At 35.9% G+C, this 20,990-nt stretch overlaps 1 protein-coding gene across 2 annotated transcripts in view; it reads right to left on the reverse strand.

Annotated features, from left to right (window-relative positions):
- The window catches only part of LOC145290401 (uncharacterized), a 179,332-nt gene that overhangs the window by 108,918 nt on the left and 49,424 nt on the right, over positions 1-20,990 (reverse strand). For both annotated transcript variants that reach the window (XM_080136484.1, XM_080136486.1), the window contains exon 2: positions 13,885-14,004. In XM_080136484.1, the coding sequence (XP_079992610.1) occupies positions 13,885-14,004 (120 nt within the window). The remainder of the gene's footprint in view (positions 1-13,884; positions 14,005-20,990) is intronic.

Here is a 20,990-nt window from a genome sequence, read left to right on the forward strand (position 1 = left end):
GACCGCGAAGGATCCACTTTGTAGGCGGATGGGATGGTCGATGGAGGTTGTCCGTACTCAATGGTGTTGGGCGCCGGGACGGGAGATTCTGAATAACTCGGAATTCTCCCTGACTTGGCGACTGGTCCGAAATGCGCTGCCCCTCTTCGACGAACTTTTTCGGTATAAAGAACATACCAGGCGCTTCTGTCCGTGCTGTGACGAACGCGAGCCCGAAACAATCGAGCACGCGTTTTTTAGTTGCAGCCGGATACAGCCCCTATTAAAGTACGTCGAGGGGGTAACAGCTCGCATCGATGCCGAGTGTCTGCTCGATCTCGACGTAGGAACTTTTGTGTACAACATGGAGCCGCCGTTCCCCAGGGAGGAAAGTTTGGTTTTCCTGGCGATCCTAGCAGTAGCGCGCATGACCATTTGGATCACGCGCCTCAAGTTGGTCCGCGAAGGGACATCTGTTCCTGATCGGGATCTGATCGTTTACTTTAAACATTTGCTTAAAGTAAAGATCAGATGCGATTGGAAGAGGTTGCCTAGAGTGGAATTTGACAAGAGGTGGGTGCACAGCACTAGTTTGTGCATCCGTCGAGGAGCCAAGTTTCAATACGTGTTCCCTCCTTAGGCATGGCATGGGCGGTGCTGGGTCCTACGGAACCCATCCCGCCTAGGTTAGCATTATAAGTTCAGTAAAGTAACTCTTGACTGGTGGTACAAATGAAATCCTGTTCCTGATTTTATTTTTTGGTATTAGAGAACCTCTGAGTCTGCCCAACCCCCCTGCTCCTCATCTTTATTTTCTGATGCCCCCGGTCATCCCCCTACTCAGAGGTCACCTTCCTACCCCCTCCATCCGTTGCTTTATTTTCTCCCACCTCCATTAAGGCGACTTCCCCAAACCCCATTAGGGATGCTCTGCTTGTTTTCGGTTCCCCGGAAAACAGTGGGGGATCTAGCCACATAGAATAGTACAGGGGGGTCTTACTAACAACACATTAGTAGTTTTTTCCTTATTTTTGAAATGAACATTTTCATTAGTTCTTTCCCACTCCACGAACATTTTATGCCAATTAATTCAAGAACTCTTTCTAATGAAAGCGAACTTTATTTTCTCACACATACACACACACAAAAAAAAAAAAAAAAAAAATGCACACACAACATACAGAAATGAATATACAAATTGTACATAGTTAAATTTTACATTGAACGCTGGGGTTATTAGTTAGATTAGGATCCACAGAGTGATTGAGGTATTTTGGTAAATGTTGCCAGTCAAGAGTAAGACTTCAAAGTCTCATCTGTTACATAGTCAAAAAGACCCTGTAACCTCCCCCTCCCAATTTCTTGTGGGGCCTTGTGCCTAATTTTGTTGAATTGAATTTTTTGTACGTTTTTTATGTTCAATTTTTTCTTTCTCAATAAAATATATAAACAAGATCAAAGTGTTGTATCTGTTCTTCAGATGCTGCTCTTCAATTTCTTGTTCTCAGTGGAGGAGAAATCCTTCACGACTGAGACAATTTTTATTTTTGTTCCTTTTCTCCACATTAAAAAACGACCCTGGTGTCTAACTCTGTCCCGTGGAGAGGCATTGTAAATAGGAACAGTTGAAAACACCAAACGGGATTCTGCTTTCCCAACTGCACTGATATGCAGAAGTTCAAGTGTAATGTTAACAAACATCTTTCTACTCATCTCCCTTCATAATGACTCCGCTAATTAAGTCCCTGATAGTAGCCCTCTGCTTCAAAGTGGCACTGTGCCTCGTTTGGGGTGAAAATTGAATAAAAAAAATCAAAAAAAAAAAAAAATCACTCAAACTTAATAATCGAGCCAGTCCAAAGTCGCTTAAAGTAGAAAGTGTATTTGGAAGTTTTTTTTTTCTACACAAACGTAACATTTTAACTTTCATTCAGAATATTTTTTCCGAAAAACAAAACAAAGCAATTGTCGAATTTTTATTTATTTTTTGTACTTAAAAATGACCTCTGCTCCTCAGTGGTATAACTCTGATGACCAATGTTGAACGATTTCCCTCATGATCATGACAACATGAAATGAGTGGTAATTTAACAGAATGGGGCCCTCTAATACAGTCCTGGTCCAAATCATAAGACCATTTAAGAAACTAAGCGTCTACGCATAATATCGAATTTTTAATCAAACAAATGGTTGAAACCATTGCCAAAAGGGAAAATATGATGGAAAAAAATGAAATCTGCTTCATTCGAAACCTTAACCCTGATCTACTAATTATTTTTTAAAAAACAAACATTTTCACCTGATCAAAATGATAAGACCACTTTAATAAAATCGGCTAGTTTGGAAAAAATGAATACGAAAAGCTTTCTATGTTACTAAAAGCAACTTGTTAGTGGATAAAAAACATCTTACTAAATTATAAATGGGAAAAGGGAAACCATTATCAGAGTTTTGAGAGAGGAAGGATCTTTGAGCTTAATAGGGGTGGACTCTCCCATAGATCCATTGCAAACAAAGTGAATCGTAGCAAAACAGTCATTACAAATTTTTTAAGAAATCCAGATCAATATGGCCACAAAAAGAGTCCAGGTCGAACAAAAAACATAACCCCATCACTGGATCGCCGTATCAGAAGAAATTAAAATAAAACTCCAGTATGAGCTCAAGTCGATTGAAAAGCCAAACAGCAGCAGAATGTAGTCCTAAAACCATCAGAAGGCATCTGAAAATGAAGGGTTTCAATCATTTAAAGCGACTGCAGAAACCACGTCTTCTTGAACAGCACAAAACTAACCGACTTAAATATGTCGCCAAATACCAGACTTGGGATGAAGAGAAGTGGGAAAATGTAATTTTCTCCGATGAGAAAAAGTTTAATCTAGATGGTCCAGATGGATTTCAACACTATTGGCATGATAAAAATTTGCCCAAAGAGACTTTTTCAACTCGGCATAGTGGAGCAGGGTCTTTAATGATCTGGGGTGCTTTCTCATCAGCTGTGACTCTAAAGTTGCAAGTAGTGAAAGGCCGGCAAACATCATTGAAGTACATTTCAATGCTTGAAAATGCTTCTATCAGGACTGAAGGTCCACGTCTGTGTGGAAGAAATGAGATTTTTCAGCAAGACAACGCTGCGATACACACTTCTCGATAAGCACGAGAATACTTTTCTTCAAATAATATAGAATTGTTAGATCATCCAGCATGTTCTCCAGACCTCAATCCCATTGAAAATCTTTGAGGATGGATGGCAAAAGAAGTGTTCAAGGATGGAACCCAGTATGATTCGATAAAGGAACTTTCTGATTCAGTTTTCAGTACATGGGATAAAATTCCTTCGCAACTGATAAAAAACTTAGTCGCAAGCATGCTGAAGAGAATTTTTGAAGTAATTCGTAATAATGGAGGCTATACTAAATACTGAGACCCGTTTTAGTAATTTATAATTGCCTTTTGTTAGATAAATTATCAGTGGTCTTATCATTTTGACCAGGTGAAAATGTTTGTTTTTTAAAAAAATAATTATTAGATCAGGGTTAAGGTTTCGAATGAAGCAGATTTCATTTTTTTCCATCATATTTTCCCTTTTGGCAATGGTTTCAACCATTTGTTTGATTAAAAATTCGATAATATGCGTAAACGCTTACTTTCTTAAATGGTCTTATGATTTTGACCAGGACTGTATCTGTGGCCTTCATGAGAGAGACCAACCAGTTTCAAGGGACAGACAAAGTTGGGGACATCATCAGGAGTAGAAAGAAGTACATATCGATGTGAGACATTTAGAGTATTTCAAGTAACTGATGGCGGATGATGTGGCCATACAATTAGAACGTCTTTTGTGTGAATTTCTCATAGGAACTTATATAGTTAGACCAGTAATTGTCTCCACGATGCACTACAATCAGTATTGCATCACTTTGATATTTTGCCATCGACCATGTCTTGCCGTTATACAAGAGTACAGGTCAGATATGCATGTTGTATGCTGTCTCTATTGTACACAATCGGATCTCTGCATTTTGTAAAATTTTCAAACTCTGACTAACCAGACAAGCAGGAAAATCTCACCCTTCACTGGAGAGGTCCCTAAATGCCAAAGAACTTTCTACTGTAATAGTTTATTCTCTCGAACTGCTAAACTTCATACTGTTTCTCTATCTATTTATATTTTTATAAAAATTACTATGCAAAGTGTAAAAATAACAGCTTCTCTAAATTTTCTCCATTCTTATTTTATAATTACCCATAGCTGATCAGACAATTAATACATATTGCTTCAAGATACGAGCTAGAAGGAAGAGGGAAAAGAGTAAAGAAAAAAGACTGGAGCACAAGAAAAGAGAGAGGAGGGTGGAGAAAAAAAGAGAAGAGGATAGAGAAACAAGAGAAGAGGGTGGAGAAATAAGAGAAGAGGGTGGAGAAACAAGAGAAGAGGGTGGAGAAAAAAGAGAAGAGGGTGGAGAAAAAAGAGAAAAGGGTAGAGAAACAAGAGAAGAGGATGGAGAAAAAAGAGAAGAGGGTGGAGAAAAAAGAAAAGAGGGTGGAGAAAAAAGAGAAGAGGGTGGAGAAACAAGAGAAGAGGGTGGAGAAAAAAGAGAAGAGGGTGGAGAAACAAGAGAAGAGGGTGGAGAAATAAGAGAAGAGGGTGGAGAAACAAGAGAAGAGGGTGGAGAAAAAAGAGAAGAGGTGGAGAAAAAAGAGAAGAGGGTGGAGAAAAAAGAGAAGAGGGTGGAGAAAAAAGAGAAGAGGGTGGAGAAACAAGAGAAGAGGGTGGAGAAAAAAGAGAAGAGGGTGGAGAAACAAGAGAAGAGGGTGGAGAAATAAGAGAAGAGGGTGGAGAAACAAGAGAAGAGGGTGGAGAAAAAAGAGAAGAGGGTGGAGAAAAAAGAGAAAAGGGTAGAGAAACAAGAGAAGAGGATGGAGAAAAAAGAGAAGAGGGTGGAGAAAAAAGAAAAGAGGGTGGAGAAAAAAGAGAAGAGGGTGGAGAAACAAGAGAAGAGGGTGGAGAAAAAAGAGAAGAGGGTGGAGAAACAAGAGAAGAGGGTGGAGAAATAAGAGAAGAGGGTGGAGAAACAAGAGAAGAGGGTGGAGAAAAAAGAGAAGAGGTGGAGAAAAAAGAGAAGAGGGTGGAGAAAAAAGAGAAGAGGGTGGAGAAAAAAGAGAAGAGGGTGGAGAAACAAGAGAAGAGGGTGGAGAAAAAAGAGAAGAGGGTGGAGAAACAAGAGAAGAGGGTGGAGAAATAAGAGAAGAGGGTGGAGAAACAAGAGAAGAGGGTGGAGAAAAAAGAGAAGAGGGTGGAGAAAAAAGAGAAAAGGGTAGAGAAACAAGAGAAGAGGATGGAGAAACAAGAGAAGAGGATGGAGAAAAAAGAGAAGAGGGTGGAGAAAAAAGAAAAGAGGGTGGAGAAAAAAGAGAAGAGGGTGGAGAAAAAAGAGAAGAGGGTGGAGAAAAAAGAGAAGAGGGTGGAGAAACAAGAGAAGAGGGTGGAGAAACAAGAGAAGAGGGTGGAGAAATAAGAGAAAAGGGTGGAGAAACAAACAAGAGAAGAGGGTGGAGAAACAAGAGAAGAGGGTGGAGAAACAAGAGAAGAGGGTGGAGAAACAAGAGAAGAGGGTGGAGAAATAAGAGAAGAGGGTGGAGAAATAAGAGAAGAGGGTGGAGAAAAAAGAGAAGAGGGTGGAGAAACAAGAGAAGAGGGTGGAGAAACAAGAGAAGAGGGTGGAGAAACAAGAGAAGAGGGTGGAGAAACAAGAGAAGAGGGTGGAGAAAAAAGAGAAGAGGGTTGAGAAAAAAGAGAAGAGGGTGGAGAAACAAGAGAAGAGGGTGGAGAAACAAGAGAAGAGGGTGGAGAAACAAGAGAAGAGGGTGGAGAAACAAGAGAAGAGGGTGGAGAAACAAGAGAAGAGGGTGGAGAAACAAGAGAAGAGGGTGGAGAAACAAGAGAAGAGGGTGGAGAAAAAAGAGAAGAGGGTGGAGAAACAAGAGAAGAGGGTGGAGAAACAAGAGAAGAGGGTGGAGAAACAAGAGAAGAGGGTGGAGAAAAAAGAGAAGAGGGTTGAGAACCAAGAGAAGAGGGTGGAGAAAAAAGAGAAGAGGGTTGAGAAAAAAGAGAAGAGGGTGGAGAAACAAGAGAAGAGGGTGGAGAAACAAGAGAAGAGGGTGGAGAAACAAGAGAAGAGGGTGGAGAAACAAGAGAAGAGGGTGGAGAAACAAGAGAAGAGGGTGGAGAAACAAGAGAAGAGGGTGGAGAAACAAGAGAAGAGGGTAGAGAAACAAGGGAAGAGGGTGGAAAAAAAAGAGAAGAGGGTGGAGAAAAAAGAGAAGAGGGTGGAGAAACAAGAGAAGAGGGTGGAGAAAAAAGAGAAGAGGGTTGAGAAAAAAGAGAAGAGGGTGGAGAAACAAGAGAAGAGGGTGGAGAAACAAGAGAAGAGGGTGGAGAAACAAGAGAAGAGGGTGGAGAAACAAGAGAAGAGGGTGGAGAAAAAAGAGAAGAGGGTGGAGAAAAAAGAGAAGAGGGTGGAGAAAAAAGAGAAGAGGGTGGAGAAACAAGAGAAGAGGGTGGAGAAACAAGAGAAGAGGGTGGAGAAACAAGAGAAGAGGGTGGAGAAACAAGAGAAGAGGATGGAGAAAAAAGAGAAGAGGGTGGAGAAACAAGAGAAGAGGGTGGAGAAACAAGAGAAGAGGGTGGAGAAACAAGAGAAGAGGGTGGAGAAACAAGAGAAGAGGGTGGAGAAACAAGAGAAGAGGGTAGAGAAACAAGGGAAGAGGGTGGAGAAAAAAGAGAAGAGGGTGGAGAAACAAGAGAAGAGGGTGGAGAAACAAGAGAAGAGGGTGGAGAAACAAGAGAAGAGGGTGGAGAAACAAGAGAAGAGGGTGGAGAAAAAAGAGAAGAGGGTGGAGAAAAAGAAAAGAGGGTGGAGAAACAAGAGAAGAGGGTGGAGAAAAAAGAGAAGAGGGTGGAGAAAAAGAGAAGAGGGTGGAGAAAAAAGAGAAGAGGGTGGAAAAAAAAGAGAAGAGGGTGGAGAAACAAGAGAAGAGGGTGGAGAAACAAGAGAAAACATAAAAACGAGCGTTAAAACTTAAGTGGGGGGAGTAATCAAAACATAAAAAAAAACTAACGTAATGCAAACAAACGATGTTAAATGTAAAAATCGAAAAAACAAAAAAGAAAACAGAAAAACGAACACGTGAAAAATGGCTTAAATAAGCCTGTTTCGATATTAAAATTTAAAAAATCGGTGGGTACTCAGGCGTTTTTGGGTGTGTGGTCGGGGGTGGACAAGCGAAGTAAAAATAAAACCCAGAAAAACGAATGTTACGTGAAAAATGGCTTAAATAACACTGGTTCAATATTTAAATTTAAAAAATTGAAAAGAAAAATAGACATCTCACACCATGATTCGAACCCAAAACGTTTAGATAACGAACCAACGCACTAACCAACTGAGCTAACGCGACGTACATGAAATTTAGTCAATTTTTCAACTATTTAAAGTAAATCAGGTCATGACGTCATTTGACGCATGCGTAGAACCGGTCATCGTCACGAAGGGACCGTTTTTGTTGACCCCCGCCCCCTATCGAAAATTGTTGATTTCGGGGTGAAAAAAATTAACGTTTTTGGCCAATTTTTCGATATTTTTCAAGCGAAGGATGGAGCTTCAATATGATACCGAGTTTGTGAATTTTTGTTCTGTCTGTCGAAAGTTTTTAGCGGACACACAAACACACATACAAACATACAAACATACATACACATATTTTCGCTTTTATATATATAGATAACTTTTATAGTTAACTTATATTAAATGTTGGTGTGGTTCTTGGCAAAAGCCAAAGACGCTATTATCGGTTAAAAATAGGCTCTATGAATGCCATAGTATCTTTTCTATTTGTTCCAATTAATGTTTAGAATTGAAAGTTATAGTTTAAACAACCATAGATTATGAGTGGTCTTGAACCACTAAAAAATAATTCTCTATCATACGATTATCCTAGAAAATAGCACAAAAGTTACCATTCACGCATGTTTTTGTGATAGATTAGAAATCGATGTCCGAGACGAATAGACATAATAAGCTACCCTTTTTTTTTTTTCATTCAGCTTACTCTTCTTTCTTTTTACTTCTTTCTTAAATAGCAGCGTTGGGTTTTTACATGGAGATGCAATTCGGATGAACACTAAAAAGAAAATGGTTTTAATTTCTACCCTTTTTCTTTCTGTTTTATTGGGATTCGCTTTCTTCGCCACTCCCAAAAGCAAAACATTTTCAGGGAAATATAAACTGAAACTATTTTCCAACCAATACAAATCGTTTTAAACTCCAAACCTAACAATCTACAAGCTTATAAAACAATGACTTGATTAACAGAAATTTAGAATTCTTCCTGAATAACTGTAACGCTCGACTCCAAACGCCCATCCCAGAAGACTGGAATGACGGATCTCCAGTAAACACATTTCACCATGAAGATAAACCATCTCTCTCTCTCTCACTCTCTCTCACACACACAACGGAACATTGAAACGAACTTTGTCTATTTCCTATTCATGAACTTAAACTTCTTAAACTTTAGTCTTTCAAATATATTTTACATTTCTGCAGAATTGTTCATATATATATATATATATATATATATATATATATATATATATATATATATATATATATATATATATATATATATAGTTCCTTAATTCATGTTTTCTCATCTCATTCCCAAAATATCGTTGTTGTTTTTATTATACCATTAACAGTTCCGCCCGGCTTTGCTCGGGCCTATATATTGTTCATAAATTTATGTGCATATGTATATATTAAAAAGTGTGAATATGTACGGTAATGCCTTTCCATATCATAGGCTCCTTAACTACCATAGAGAAAAGTTGGTAGAGACCGCAGACGTCAAAGTTTTTTTAACTTTGACCCCAATTTTTACTCCTTAACATTTATTGTATTGGGCTCAAATTAAATTAAAATGTTTGACCTATGTCCAAGTAATTTACATCTAAAATTTCAAGTATTTAGATCCAAAATTGGCGGAGGAGTTTGGTAGAGTCTACAAAGGTCAACTCTGTAAACTTTGACCTCTTAGCAGCCAAATTTTCACCCTAAAACTGATTAAAAAGCTTGCTGCATGTCTAAATACCCTATATGTTAAATTTCAAATGTTTAGATCAAACATTGGCTTAATAGTTTGCTAGAGACCACAAAGGTAAAATCTTTTGAACTTTGACCCCTTGGAAGCTAAATTTTCAGAAAAAACCCGATTAAAACGCTTGCCCTATGTCTGAATACACTTTATGTAAAATTTCAAATGTTTAGACCAAAAATTGGCTGAGTAATTTGGTAGAGACAGCAGAGATCAATTTTTTTTTAACTTTGACCCCAATTATGACCTCTTATCATTTATTGTTTTGGGCTCAAATCAAATTATAAAATTAGATCCATGTCCAAGTAACCTATATCTAAAATTTCAAGTGTTTAGACCCAAAATTTGCGGAGGAGTGTAATAGAGTTCTCAAAGGTCAAATCGTTGAACTCTGACACCTTGAGAGCCAAATTTCTAGCCGAAACCTGATTAAAAAGAATCAATACCCCTTATGTCAAATCTCGTGTCTATAGACCGAAAATTGACAGAGTTATTTGGTAGGAAAGTGTACACAGACAGACACACACATTTTCACTTTTATATATATATAGATTTATATTCTTATTCATCTTTTCATTTGCCAATCTAACTACATATTTATTAATTTTTAGCACTGTTCATGGCATCAAAGACGTGCTATCGCCAAAATACACTACATGTAGCCAAGAGCAGCACTACCGGTTGTTTCATGTGGTGTATGATAAAAATATGAACAATATCTGATATTTGATTGGAATAAGCTTCAACCAATCAGATCCTCCCTCGAAATAGAAATAAATAAAAACTATCATTATATTTAATGTGGAGTAGTTTCCATAAAGTTTTACTTATATATTTTAATAATACAAAATACATACTAAAACATGCCTTAGTTATGGGATTGGGTTATGTTCGCAAAATAATGCTATATTTGTTCTAATCAGTCGTAGTTTACAATTAACTGAATTAGTTACTTATCCCCTCTGCTCAAATACTGATGTGCCGTAGGGAGTGGATACAGATGGGAGATAACAGAAACCAAAGAGCCAGCCGTGGTATACTCTGGATGTGCCGTTGCTTTCAACAAAATAGATGTTCTGTTTTGAATTGGTAGACATTTTTGGTTTCAGAAGAAAAAAAAATCTTGCTCCAAACAAAATGGGCGTCGTCAATCAGAGAAGCTTTGAATGGTAAAAGTCAAGACGAAGACAAAGAATAGGTTTTCCGTTGGATAGTCGATCTGTACAAGTATTGAATTGTAAAGGTCTGCAGACGGAGAGCAAATTCCTTTTCTTTGGACACAAAAAATAATGTGTGGAATGCTGAAAGATTCAATATTTTTATGGAGCAATTATGGTTTCTGACTGGTTGGTAACACAACGTGGCTCTATTTGATTGGTCAGTTTCTATCACCAGTGTCTATAAGTAGAACCTTCCAACTTTCTGTAATCATATCCTAATTATATAAAAAATATTGCAACATTCTGAAAATAAAGCCGTCTTGAGGACGGACAGCAACCACCGCAGAGAGAATTTTGAGTTACTTGCTCAGTCCGTCAAGTCTAAAGTAGCTGAAACAGAAAGGCGCTATTGTCGGCTAAAATAGACCTACCAAGGTCAGGGAGCACGCTACAGATGTTTTCTTTTCTTTTTTTTTAATTTTAGAATTATGATGCCATGCATCTTTGTGGTCAATCGACATTAGTATCACTAGTAGTGACAGTAGTTAAAATAGTTTTACTTGAAGTCGGACTTATTAAGCAGAAAGATAACTGTTGGCTTACTTGAAAATGATTTATGACAACTGGTCTATGCTTGTTGTACTTGGTGTTGACATTGAATAATATTGAAGAAATGTTGAATGGCAAGGTGGGGGAGAGTAAGGTCGGTGGGTAGACGAGAGGGTGAAACGCTAGCTATGAAAATGGGGCTGGAGTTGTAATCCACTGATGGGGGTTATCGGTTTTCAAGATCAGCATCTAACCTGTCATTCAAGAGACTCATTGTGGTCAAAGGAAAGGTTGAGGAAGAATGCGGCTAATTGATTGATGATCTTATGAAAGATAAGGAGGTGGAGAGGAATGAAGGGGGGGGGGTTCAAAAAACATGGGAAGGGGAACCTAAAGAAAGAGAGTGGTGACTGAAAAAAAAAAAATAAAATAAAATAAGGAGGCTGACAGAGAAACTGAATTAAAATAGGGGGCTGAACCAAGAGAGAAAGAGATCGAATGAAGAGTCGAGTGGGGCGGGGGTATGAAGAAAGACAGTAATAGGGAAGTTGAAAAAAGGAAATAAATGGAAACCGAACGATGTCGCCTCCTTTCTTTTTTAAAACGGAGGTTTGGTTGCTTTGTTTTAGCAACACCTTTTGGGTTATTTAATGCCGAGTCTAGTAATTTTGGTAAAAGTTTACGTTTCAAGTTCTTTGTATTTTTTTAATATTTATTCATGGTGTTTGATTTGGTCGTTTTGTTTTATTTTTGAATTTTTTTTATTTTTTAGTAATTTTGAAAAAAGTTTTATGTTTCAAGTTTTTTTTATATCCTTAAATATTTGTGTTTGATTGTTTTGTGGAGAAAACTTGTTTTTGCTTTTGACTTTGCAGTACATGATTGAGTTTTCCAAAAGGAGAGGTAATAAACAATAACATGTTTGATGCATCTTAGATCAGGTAGCCGATATCTTTAGACAGCTTGATTTGATAGCACCAGGTAAAATGGAGGTGGAAGGTGATAACGTACATACAAACGTGATTAAGTGTATTATTATACCGTTAATTATAATTATATTGACGATAGTGCAGCTGGAAACGTCCAAATGCGGCTGCAAGTTTCACACAATCTTCTTTCCTTCAGGGAGTCCAAAGCACCTTTTCAGCCAATGATTGTCATGAATGATGGCATTCTAGCTGCGAGTTCATTATTCAAACTCTCCAGCCTAACATTCACAGGCAACATGAATTGAAATCGAACACATAGAAGACATTGCCAAGATTGCTGCAAAGAAGATGGGCTCCCAAATTCGAAAAGATACACTTGAAGAAAATCAGAGATTATATCAGTCAAAATGTTCTGGAAATAACAACCAAGATGAAAAGTTTTTTTTTTTTTACAAAGGAGTTACCACTTATCGAAGCTTTTTTCGAATCTATGTGTACAGTAATACAAACCCTAAAGTAAGCATTTTTCACGGCAGTGTTTTTTTGTTTTTTTTACGATTGGTGAATTATCAATATTTTAGCACGGGGCGTAATTCATTTCTTTGAAATATATTTAAAACTTCATTTTTTTGTTTTTTATAACATTTTAATTGTAAATAATTTACATAACGAGTTTGTTTTACTGTACACATAGATTCGAAAAAGTTGTCAAAAAACAAATATATAACAAATAAATGTTATCAAAGGCAAGATAAGTTACAAACATACCGACATTTTTCTTTTTAAAATATATTGATAAACATTGTATGATTTTCGAAGCGATTACACGTTTTAAAGTGAGTAAAACCACTAAAAACCTTCCCAGATAGGTAGAAGAGTAATTTATCTTGCCTTTGATAACATTTATTTGTGATATATTTGTTTTTTGAGAACTTTTTCGAATCTATGTGTACAGTAATACAGCCCTAAAATTTGTTTGTTTTGCAGTAAAAAAATAAATAAATAAATAAAATGAAATATTCGACTTTCTCCAATAAAAGTTCAAACACGAATTCACTTACGATATTTTGATTAAAATCATCCCAAATGTGCAATTATAATAATTATTTTCCGAATGGAGAATTGTTCTTTTTCTTTAGAACATACATGGACAATCGGTAACACATATGGGTAGCCATATTTTTTTATGCCTGTTAGCATGACCACGTGGTTGAATACCGGAAGCTGTCTATACCTACAACTTAATTAGGAAGTGACGTTACGCTGGCATATGCATCGGTCTTCTTTCTCGGTAGCCACAGTTGGGCCCAGGACGGACCCCCGAGGGACTTAAGCATTAATAGTGAGCTTTTGATTTCTGCCCATCAACCACCACTCTTATGAACCTATCAGAGAGAAATGATTTAATAATTGAAAAGAGATTTTTAGTTATACCGTAGCTGGAGATTTTGTGGAGTAGACCTTTATGCCATACCCTAGCAAAGGCCTTAAATTATACAGATTATCAATCCTCATCTCAAAACTCCATAAACATTATATTACAAAGAACATTACTTTTTTGGGGTGGTAGTGAGAGAATATAAAAATGAAAATTTCCAATTCACACACGTCTAATTCACTTTCAAATATTGTGCCATCCTTCACCTCCAACTGGTTGCATCACTTTGTCCAAGCAAGCAATGCCAATGGTTGAAAGGACATCTATAACACTGACCAACGTTTTGAAAATTATCTTACAGTTTCACAATTAAAATATGCAGAAGTTGCATCTCAAGGGGTGATTAGTAGGGCCATGACAATAGCATATTCTTTTCATTATTTTGATTCTCGAGTATATATCCGACACAGACACAATCAACCGAAAACCACATCACTCTACATAAAAATATATAAGATATCAATGGATATATACCCGAGAATCAAAACAAGGAAAAGAATATGCTGTTGTCCTAGCCCTAGTGATTATAAACCTGATCCTAAATGTAAATCTCACAATAGTATTATAAATAACAGTGAAGCGAATATGCTAATTATTTGATAGAGGCGTGGCCCATGGAAATAAGTCAAATTAATTTGCAGTGTTTATGTTAATGAAATGCAAAAACTCCCACCTCAGCTTTTTGGTATAATTTCCAAGCAAAGAGCAGGCATTCTTCACACGTATACACTGGACCATCGCCTTCCGCAAGGATTCTTTCCTGAATCTGTTCAATGACATCTTCCACACTTTCCTGAAAAGAAAAAAGAAAATTAAAATGAAGATATTTATTTTTACAAAACAAATAATTAGGATTTTAAAATACATAAAATTAAAAGGAGATAAAATAAACAAAATAATTTAATATAATTGAATATTTTTTATTTGTGTCTGTCACTTATATGCTCTGAAACTACTCGACATAATTGTACCAAATTTGGCATAAAGCATTACAGATCACTAGGTCAACATTCTACTACCAAATTAAACTATCTCTGACCAGGTCTTTATGTATCCATCTTTCTTTTAAGTTCATTCTTATCACTTCGTTCCATGTTACCCATGGCTTTCTGCTGCCAACTAAGCCTACTATCTACTAACCCAAGAAGTCATCAACTCTTGTAATGTGATTAAACCAACAAAGTCTCCTGTTTTTCAATATTGTCCAGATTTAATTTTCTTCTGACGTCATCAGATTTAGACCTCTATTTATCACCTACATTATATATCATTTCCATATCATTTCTCTGCATGGTTGCTATGCTTATTGGCCGGTTTTCATTTTCATACAACATTACACTGCATACACTTGATTGATAGACTGAGCTTATGTAACATATGCAAATGACCAAGCCATGGTGCACGCATGACGTCACAGCAGGATTGAAAGAAGAGGAAGGAAAAAACAGAGGAAAAAAAGCACATGGCACGAGAGATATTTAAGCACATGTCAACATAGCAAATTTTTTTAACCACGTCGTGGTACAGCAGGAACTTTTAAACAAAATGCAAGACTCATTTATCCTCTAAACTGTTAGTAATATTTTCAGACAATCGTATATAGAACAAATTACAGACATAATAGCTGGTTATATTTGAAGACTAAGGAACTGTTAATTGATCCCAAGGGGCAAACTAGGAATATGATCATATTGTTGCTGGCTTGGAAAATACATGTCAGGTTGCTTGGTGTGGAAACGACCGGTAATAAATGCCTTTTCTTTCAACTGAAAAAAAATTTGTGTTGGATTTCGTTCCTTGGTTTCTTTGCAAGACTATCATACACAAGGTCGGGTCTATGTTAAAAAGTGCCAACCACGTTACACTTACTCCAACTCTTAACAGATGCAATCACACCAGATCGCCTGTGTTAGAGTTTTATAATAAAAATATCAAAAAATAAATAAACACTTGTTTAAAACGTCTATTTTGCAACGTTATGACGTCATAAGCACGTGTGGTCGTGTTTTTTGGTTGCACGGTTACTCCCTGCTTGGATTGAAAGAAAATTTGTTTTCATTTATTTGTTTTTAATTTGACGGGGGTAGAGGATCTTCCAGCGGATGGGTAGCAAAAAGTGCTCAATATTCAGAGAATAGCTTCTTCTCTTCGTATCCCTTCTATGAAATATCTGGTGGGGAGGTTGTGGAGGTATCGACGTTGCCCACAATGGAGTTGACATATAATAATGAAATAGTGCTCAATTATAATAATGAAATAGCGCACATGATTACAAACTTGATCAATCAGACAATCTTTAATTGAATCTCAAACAATAAACAATCTCTTCACCTTCAGAAGCTTTTAATAATATAACAATTAGATAGCAGATGTATCTAAATGGAACTTTATGTGGATCCAGGCAACACTGAGTATCCATGCTAGTTTATATAAGGGAAAAAGTTTTACCGTATCACTAGATTCCATGATTCTGGTACTTTTATTCTTTAATTCTTTAATGCTTGATAATTACATGTCTTGGGTACATGCGTTCAGTTTAATACCATTACAAATAAAGGATTGGCCATCTCCTACAACATAAGCAATCATATGGAATGGTATAGTTGTTCTTTTTCTAAAAAAAAAACAAGAAACAATCACCTCACATTAATCTTAAGCAAGAGACACCGCAACTCACACCAATAAAATGCAAGCCTCTCACTAATTTTGAATGAGACACACATTTCATACACTTTACCAATCTCAACCAATGAAACAAATAATCCATTACAATTGTTGACCAAAGCTCTCATCAAACTTGTGGCACCCTTTTGGAAAGCTAGTTTCCCCGCATTTAAAACCTTATGTCAGACTTTTTTTTCTGTATTCATGCAGAGATGATTAAAATTTAAAAAGGTGTTATTAAAACATGGCAACTTCAGAATGCATCATTAATCAGATTTGATTCTTGCTGGGTTTGACAGATGTTTATAAAATTGGGCTGAACGAGTGTTTAATTTCAGTACCAGTCTAGATAATTAATTCTCTGAAGAGAATTAATGATGATGAAATCCTGAAAAGCAGATGAAAGGCCCGTAAGCCCAGCGGGGTATTACTCCTTAATAATTGAAGGGAGTGTGCCTATTGTTTACTCCAAGGATCTGGTAGTGCCATAGCAATGTTCTAGAAACGTCCCCATGACACGGACACCCACCAAATTACTCTCCCAGGCAAATGACATGGTTACAAACTTGATCAATCAAACAATATTTACTTGAATCTCAAACAATAAACAATCTTTTCACCTTCAGAAACTTAATAATATAACATCTTCAATAATGGTATCCTCAACAGGAATCACTCCAATACTATTCTGAGAACCTACTGCAAACAAAGTCATAGATTGTTTTACAATGTATAACAGAATATTTTGTTTCAATTTAGCCATTTCCGATAAGATCCCCCATACCATCACTACAATTTACAATAACAGAACATTGTTCTTATTTACTTGCCTCCCCATGAGGGCAGAGTTAGATCAGGTCGTTTTTTTATGTGGAGAAAATCCAGTTAGCCAAAATAAGACTCTGGATTGTAGACAAAAATATAAATTGCATCAGTCTAGAAGGATTTCTAAGACAGAAAAGCTGAAATGAAGTATTAGAACAGATACTACAATTTGTTCCTAGCCAAAAAATTAGAACACTTAAACCTGTCAAACTCTCACTTAATAATAACATCTACGTCAAACCAATTTAATCCCGATATCATTATAGTGTCGCTACAAAGACAAAATGGACGACAATACAGAATTGCGCAATGAAATAGAGAATTATTCCAGACAAGTTGAAACCTGCTTAATAGTAATGTTGCATAGAAATCTTTTCTCCCCTGCCCCCAAATATATAACCCCACATTCGTGACACAAATTCACTTTCATTTATTTGGAATAAATGAAAGTCTATAAAAAAAAAATTAATGCCGCTGAAGAAATTCTCGCAATGAATGGAGTAAAACGAATCTCCATTTTGAAATTTTTTTTTTCAGTTTGTCATTCAATCAAATATTTAAAAAAATTATTCCATTGCATTTGCCTTTCTCTATTTGCCTAATAAATATTAATATTTCTATTTTTACTGCATTTTGGTCAATGCAGCCTGTGTTATAGAGTAGCTGACATAATTAGTCGAAATAGTTTTATGTATATCAATTACCTCACTATCACACACACACACACACACACACACACACACACACACACACACACACACACACACAATGGAATGTGTTCTGCATACAATTGAGGGGATATTTCTATTTAATATGGAGATATATTTCTTATTAAGTTTTTTTTTCAATTTTTGGAATTTCATATTTTTTTCCTTCCTTGGGGCCATTTTTGTTTTCCTTTTTATTTCCTCAACTTATGTGCGACCGTTTATAATATTTTCCTATTTCTGATTTGTATGATGGCAACATCAGCTAGATGCACAATGAAACACGTGTAAGATGCTTATGGAAAAAGTAAATAGAAAAGTTAACCTATATATCAATCATGATTGTGAATTCATTTTTCTAAAATATATAAATAAAGAATCCTGTCATTCCGTTACAATCTTCAAAAATAACATTAGTAAAAGAATTGCAGGCGTCTTTCCAATTCTTGAGATTAACACGCAGCATGACGAGATTCTCTTTTGTTTTATTCTTTTTTGCCCAGGTGTTTGGAGGTGTGTGTTGCAAAAATAAAAGTTGTACTAGGCAGGCAGGCTCGAACCCGAAGCCTTAACGTGAAGGCAGAAAAGAAATGCGACATTTTACCGCTAGGCCACGACGGGACAAGAAATGAAAAACGTTCTAATTTAGCGATCAAAAAGTTGGCATGCAGAAAGTGAAAGTGTTCACGCAGGCAAAGAATTGAAATCATGCATTTAAGTTTGGCTGTAAGCCAGTTAAGCTTTCAGTTTTCCGCCGTATTTGTTTCCCACACCAGCTCCCCCCAAGTAGCGGGGGACTCTGGTGACCAGGAAGGCCAGTGAATGACTTTTATTTCGATTCAGTTTTGCTTTTATATGATAAACACTAACAAGCATGCAACAGAACAGAATAGCGCAAATTTTATAAAAGTCAATCAAAATAAATCTAGAGACGACGTCCCTTTGCAAATCGTAGATATTATAATCTAGGGAGTAAATAAAAAGTTCTAAGACATAGAAGACCCCCCCCCAATATTCCAATCTTTTTATATAACCTTCAACTGTTAATAAATAGAGAGAGAGAGAGGAGGAAGTAAAGGTGATAGGTAACATAAAATATATAGATTCAATCTAAGATCTATTATGGACCTTGTATGTTAAACATGTAATTGTTATTTAAGATGATGAATGCAATAAAATAACCAGACATTTGACATGGCAGTGGGTGAAAATCGATAAATTAGTATATTCATTTCAACAAAAATCTAATATTTGATTGATTTGTTTTACAGCATATCAACCCTTTTGGGGTTATTTAATGTAGAATTCAATCATTTTGGTAATGTAACAGAGCGCGGACGTGCATAATGCAAATGCATAACCATGTGTGAAATGACATCGCAGTAAAGAGAAAGAAAAAGAATATAAAAAGAATGTGTGCACAGACCGAAGATCACGTTAGAGAAGACGTGGGTGATGTCACAGTCGCAGTGAGAAGTCACACGTGATGGGAGAATGAAGAATAAAGGTTTTTTTCTTGAAATAGAAGTTGAAGTTCTTTCCTCTTCCTTTCTTATGTTCCTTGTGACGTGTTAACATATTAAAGGCAACGTTACAGTAAAAGATTTTATGTTCTTTTTATATTTAAATATTTATTCATAATGTTTGATTTTTTTTTCTCTTTTCTCACACTCGAGATGAGAATAGTAGTCCGATGAATCCAAATAATATGTTTGATTTGGTTGTTTTATTTTACGGGATATCAATCCTTGTCAAGTTACTTAATGTAGAATCCATCCATTTTGATAAAAGATTTTATGCTTCAAATTCTTTATATCTTCAAATATTTATTTATGATGTTTAGGTTGCTTCATTTGTAGAGGAAATTGCTTTTGGCTTTGCAGAACATGACTGAGTTTTGCAAAGAAAAAGGTAAAAAAAAACAATAACAAAGTCAAGAAGTCAATATCTTCAGACGGCCCAATCTGATAGCACTAGTCTAATATTAGAAACTCATGTGTATGCCTGGCCGTTATTTACTTTTAGACAGTTAGACCTAAGAACTTGAAATTTGGTAAGAATGATCCCAAACCTAGCAAACTAAGCAGATTGTTATTTTTATATCTCAATTTATATATAAAGTTAGGTAGTTTATGTTTATATATTTGTATGTATAGTGTGATTAAAAATTAGTAGGAATCTGATTTTGTAAAGTATGCAATGTTCACGTCAGGGAAGAAGAATAAAGAAAAAAATGACGGCTGTGTTTACTTATAGGCTGGCGATCTCATGAGGTAACGAGACTTCAGGGCATTTAATATGCATATGCAAGGCAGACAGTTTCAATAAAGAGTTTGTTGATTACAGAAGAGCATTTTCTATTTTCTTTTTTTTTTTTTGGCAGACGTGAGTTTTGTCAGATGTACATTGAATTTTGATACCAAGAATTCTGAAAAAGGAGAAGAATAGTTAACAAATTGTTGGGAGACTGCAGAATATTTCACTTTTAAACTAATTAACCGATCATTAAGAATTTTGGAACACAACTTCTAGGCGTAAGGAATCGTAATGTAGGCTAGATTTAGTTTAATTTATTTTATGCAAAAGGAAAAGAGGATATGAAAATATTCAATGGAGATTCAGATATCTCTGAATTTTGTGAAATTTTTACAATAGATATTAGATATGAATTAAATAAATATTCCCCCAAATATCAGTTCCTATGGAATATTTTAAAGGGGTTTTAGGGGGCATAATATGGATACAATATTTCATTTGAAAATTCAAAGATTTCAGATTTGCATTGAATTTCATCCATAGTCATAGATACCAATTAAGCAATATTCCTTTAATTTCAATTTCTTCTTAAGACCCTTCAGCTCAAATTCTGAAGTTTAAACATTTTCTAGAATCAAAAGGATGTAATGAATTTTGATCAATAGAATAAGGATTCTAGACATACGGTTCAGTATCATTGTGTAATGATTTTAATCTTTACGGGACATAAAAATGGTGCAAAACTGTTTTCTTTGGGAAATTAATTTTGTCTTGGTACGTGTAGTCAGCTATAAATGCATGTGTGTGTGTGTGTGTGTGTGTGTGTGTGTTCGTTCCTTATATACTCCGAAACAAAGTAACAGATTTTCTTTAAAATTTACAGAACTTTAGTGTATAAGTCTGGGAGTGATCTTAGTTAAGTTTTGTCTCAGAATATCCCTGATAAACATTTTAATTTATCATCGGTAAAGTTATTTTTTCCATATAGTCGCTTAGCAATAATGATAGAACAATGGGCCGTGAAAATTCTACTGTGGGTAAGTTGATAGTGTGTTTTTTTTTGGGAGGGGGGGGTTGCATGACGTGGTCTGTAGGTTCAAAATTCGCACGTAAATTTCTTTTTTTTTTTTTTTCATTAACTGCAAAGAATGTTTTAAGACTTGAAAATTTGAGTGTTGCATAAGCGATTCAAAATTACAAATTACTCAAATCATGTACAAAAAGACAAATATGCACACACCTTGACTTATATATATATACACACATATATATATACACATATATATACACACACACATATAAATATATATATATACACACACATATA

The sequence above is a fragment of the Euprymna scolopes genome, chromosome 2, assembly GCF_053919585.1.
Source record: "Euprymna scolopes isolate OS-2025 chromosome 2, ASM5391958v1, whole genome shotgun sequence".
Classification (NCBI taxonomy): Eukaryota; Metazoa; Mollusca; class Cephalopoda; order Sepiida; family Sepiolidae; genus Euprymna; species Euprymna scolopes.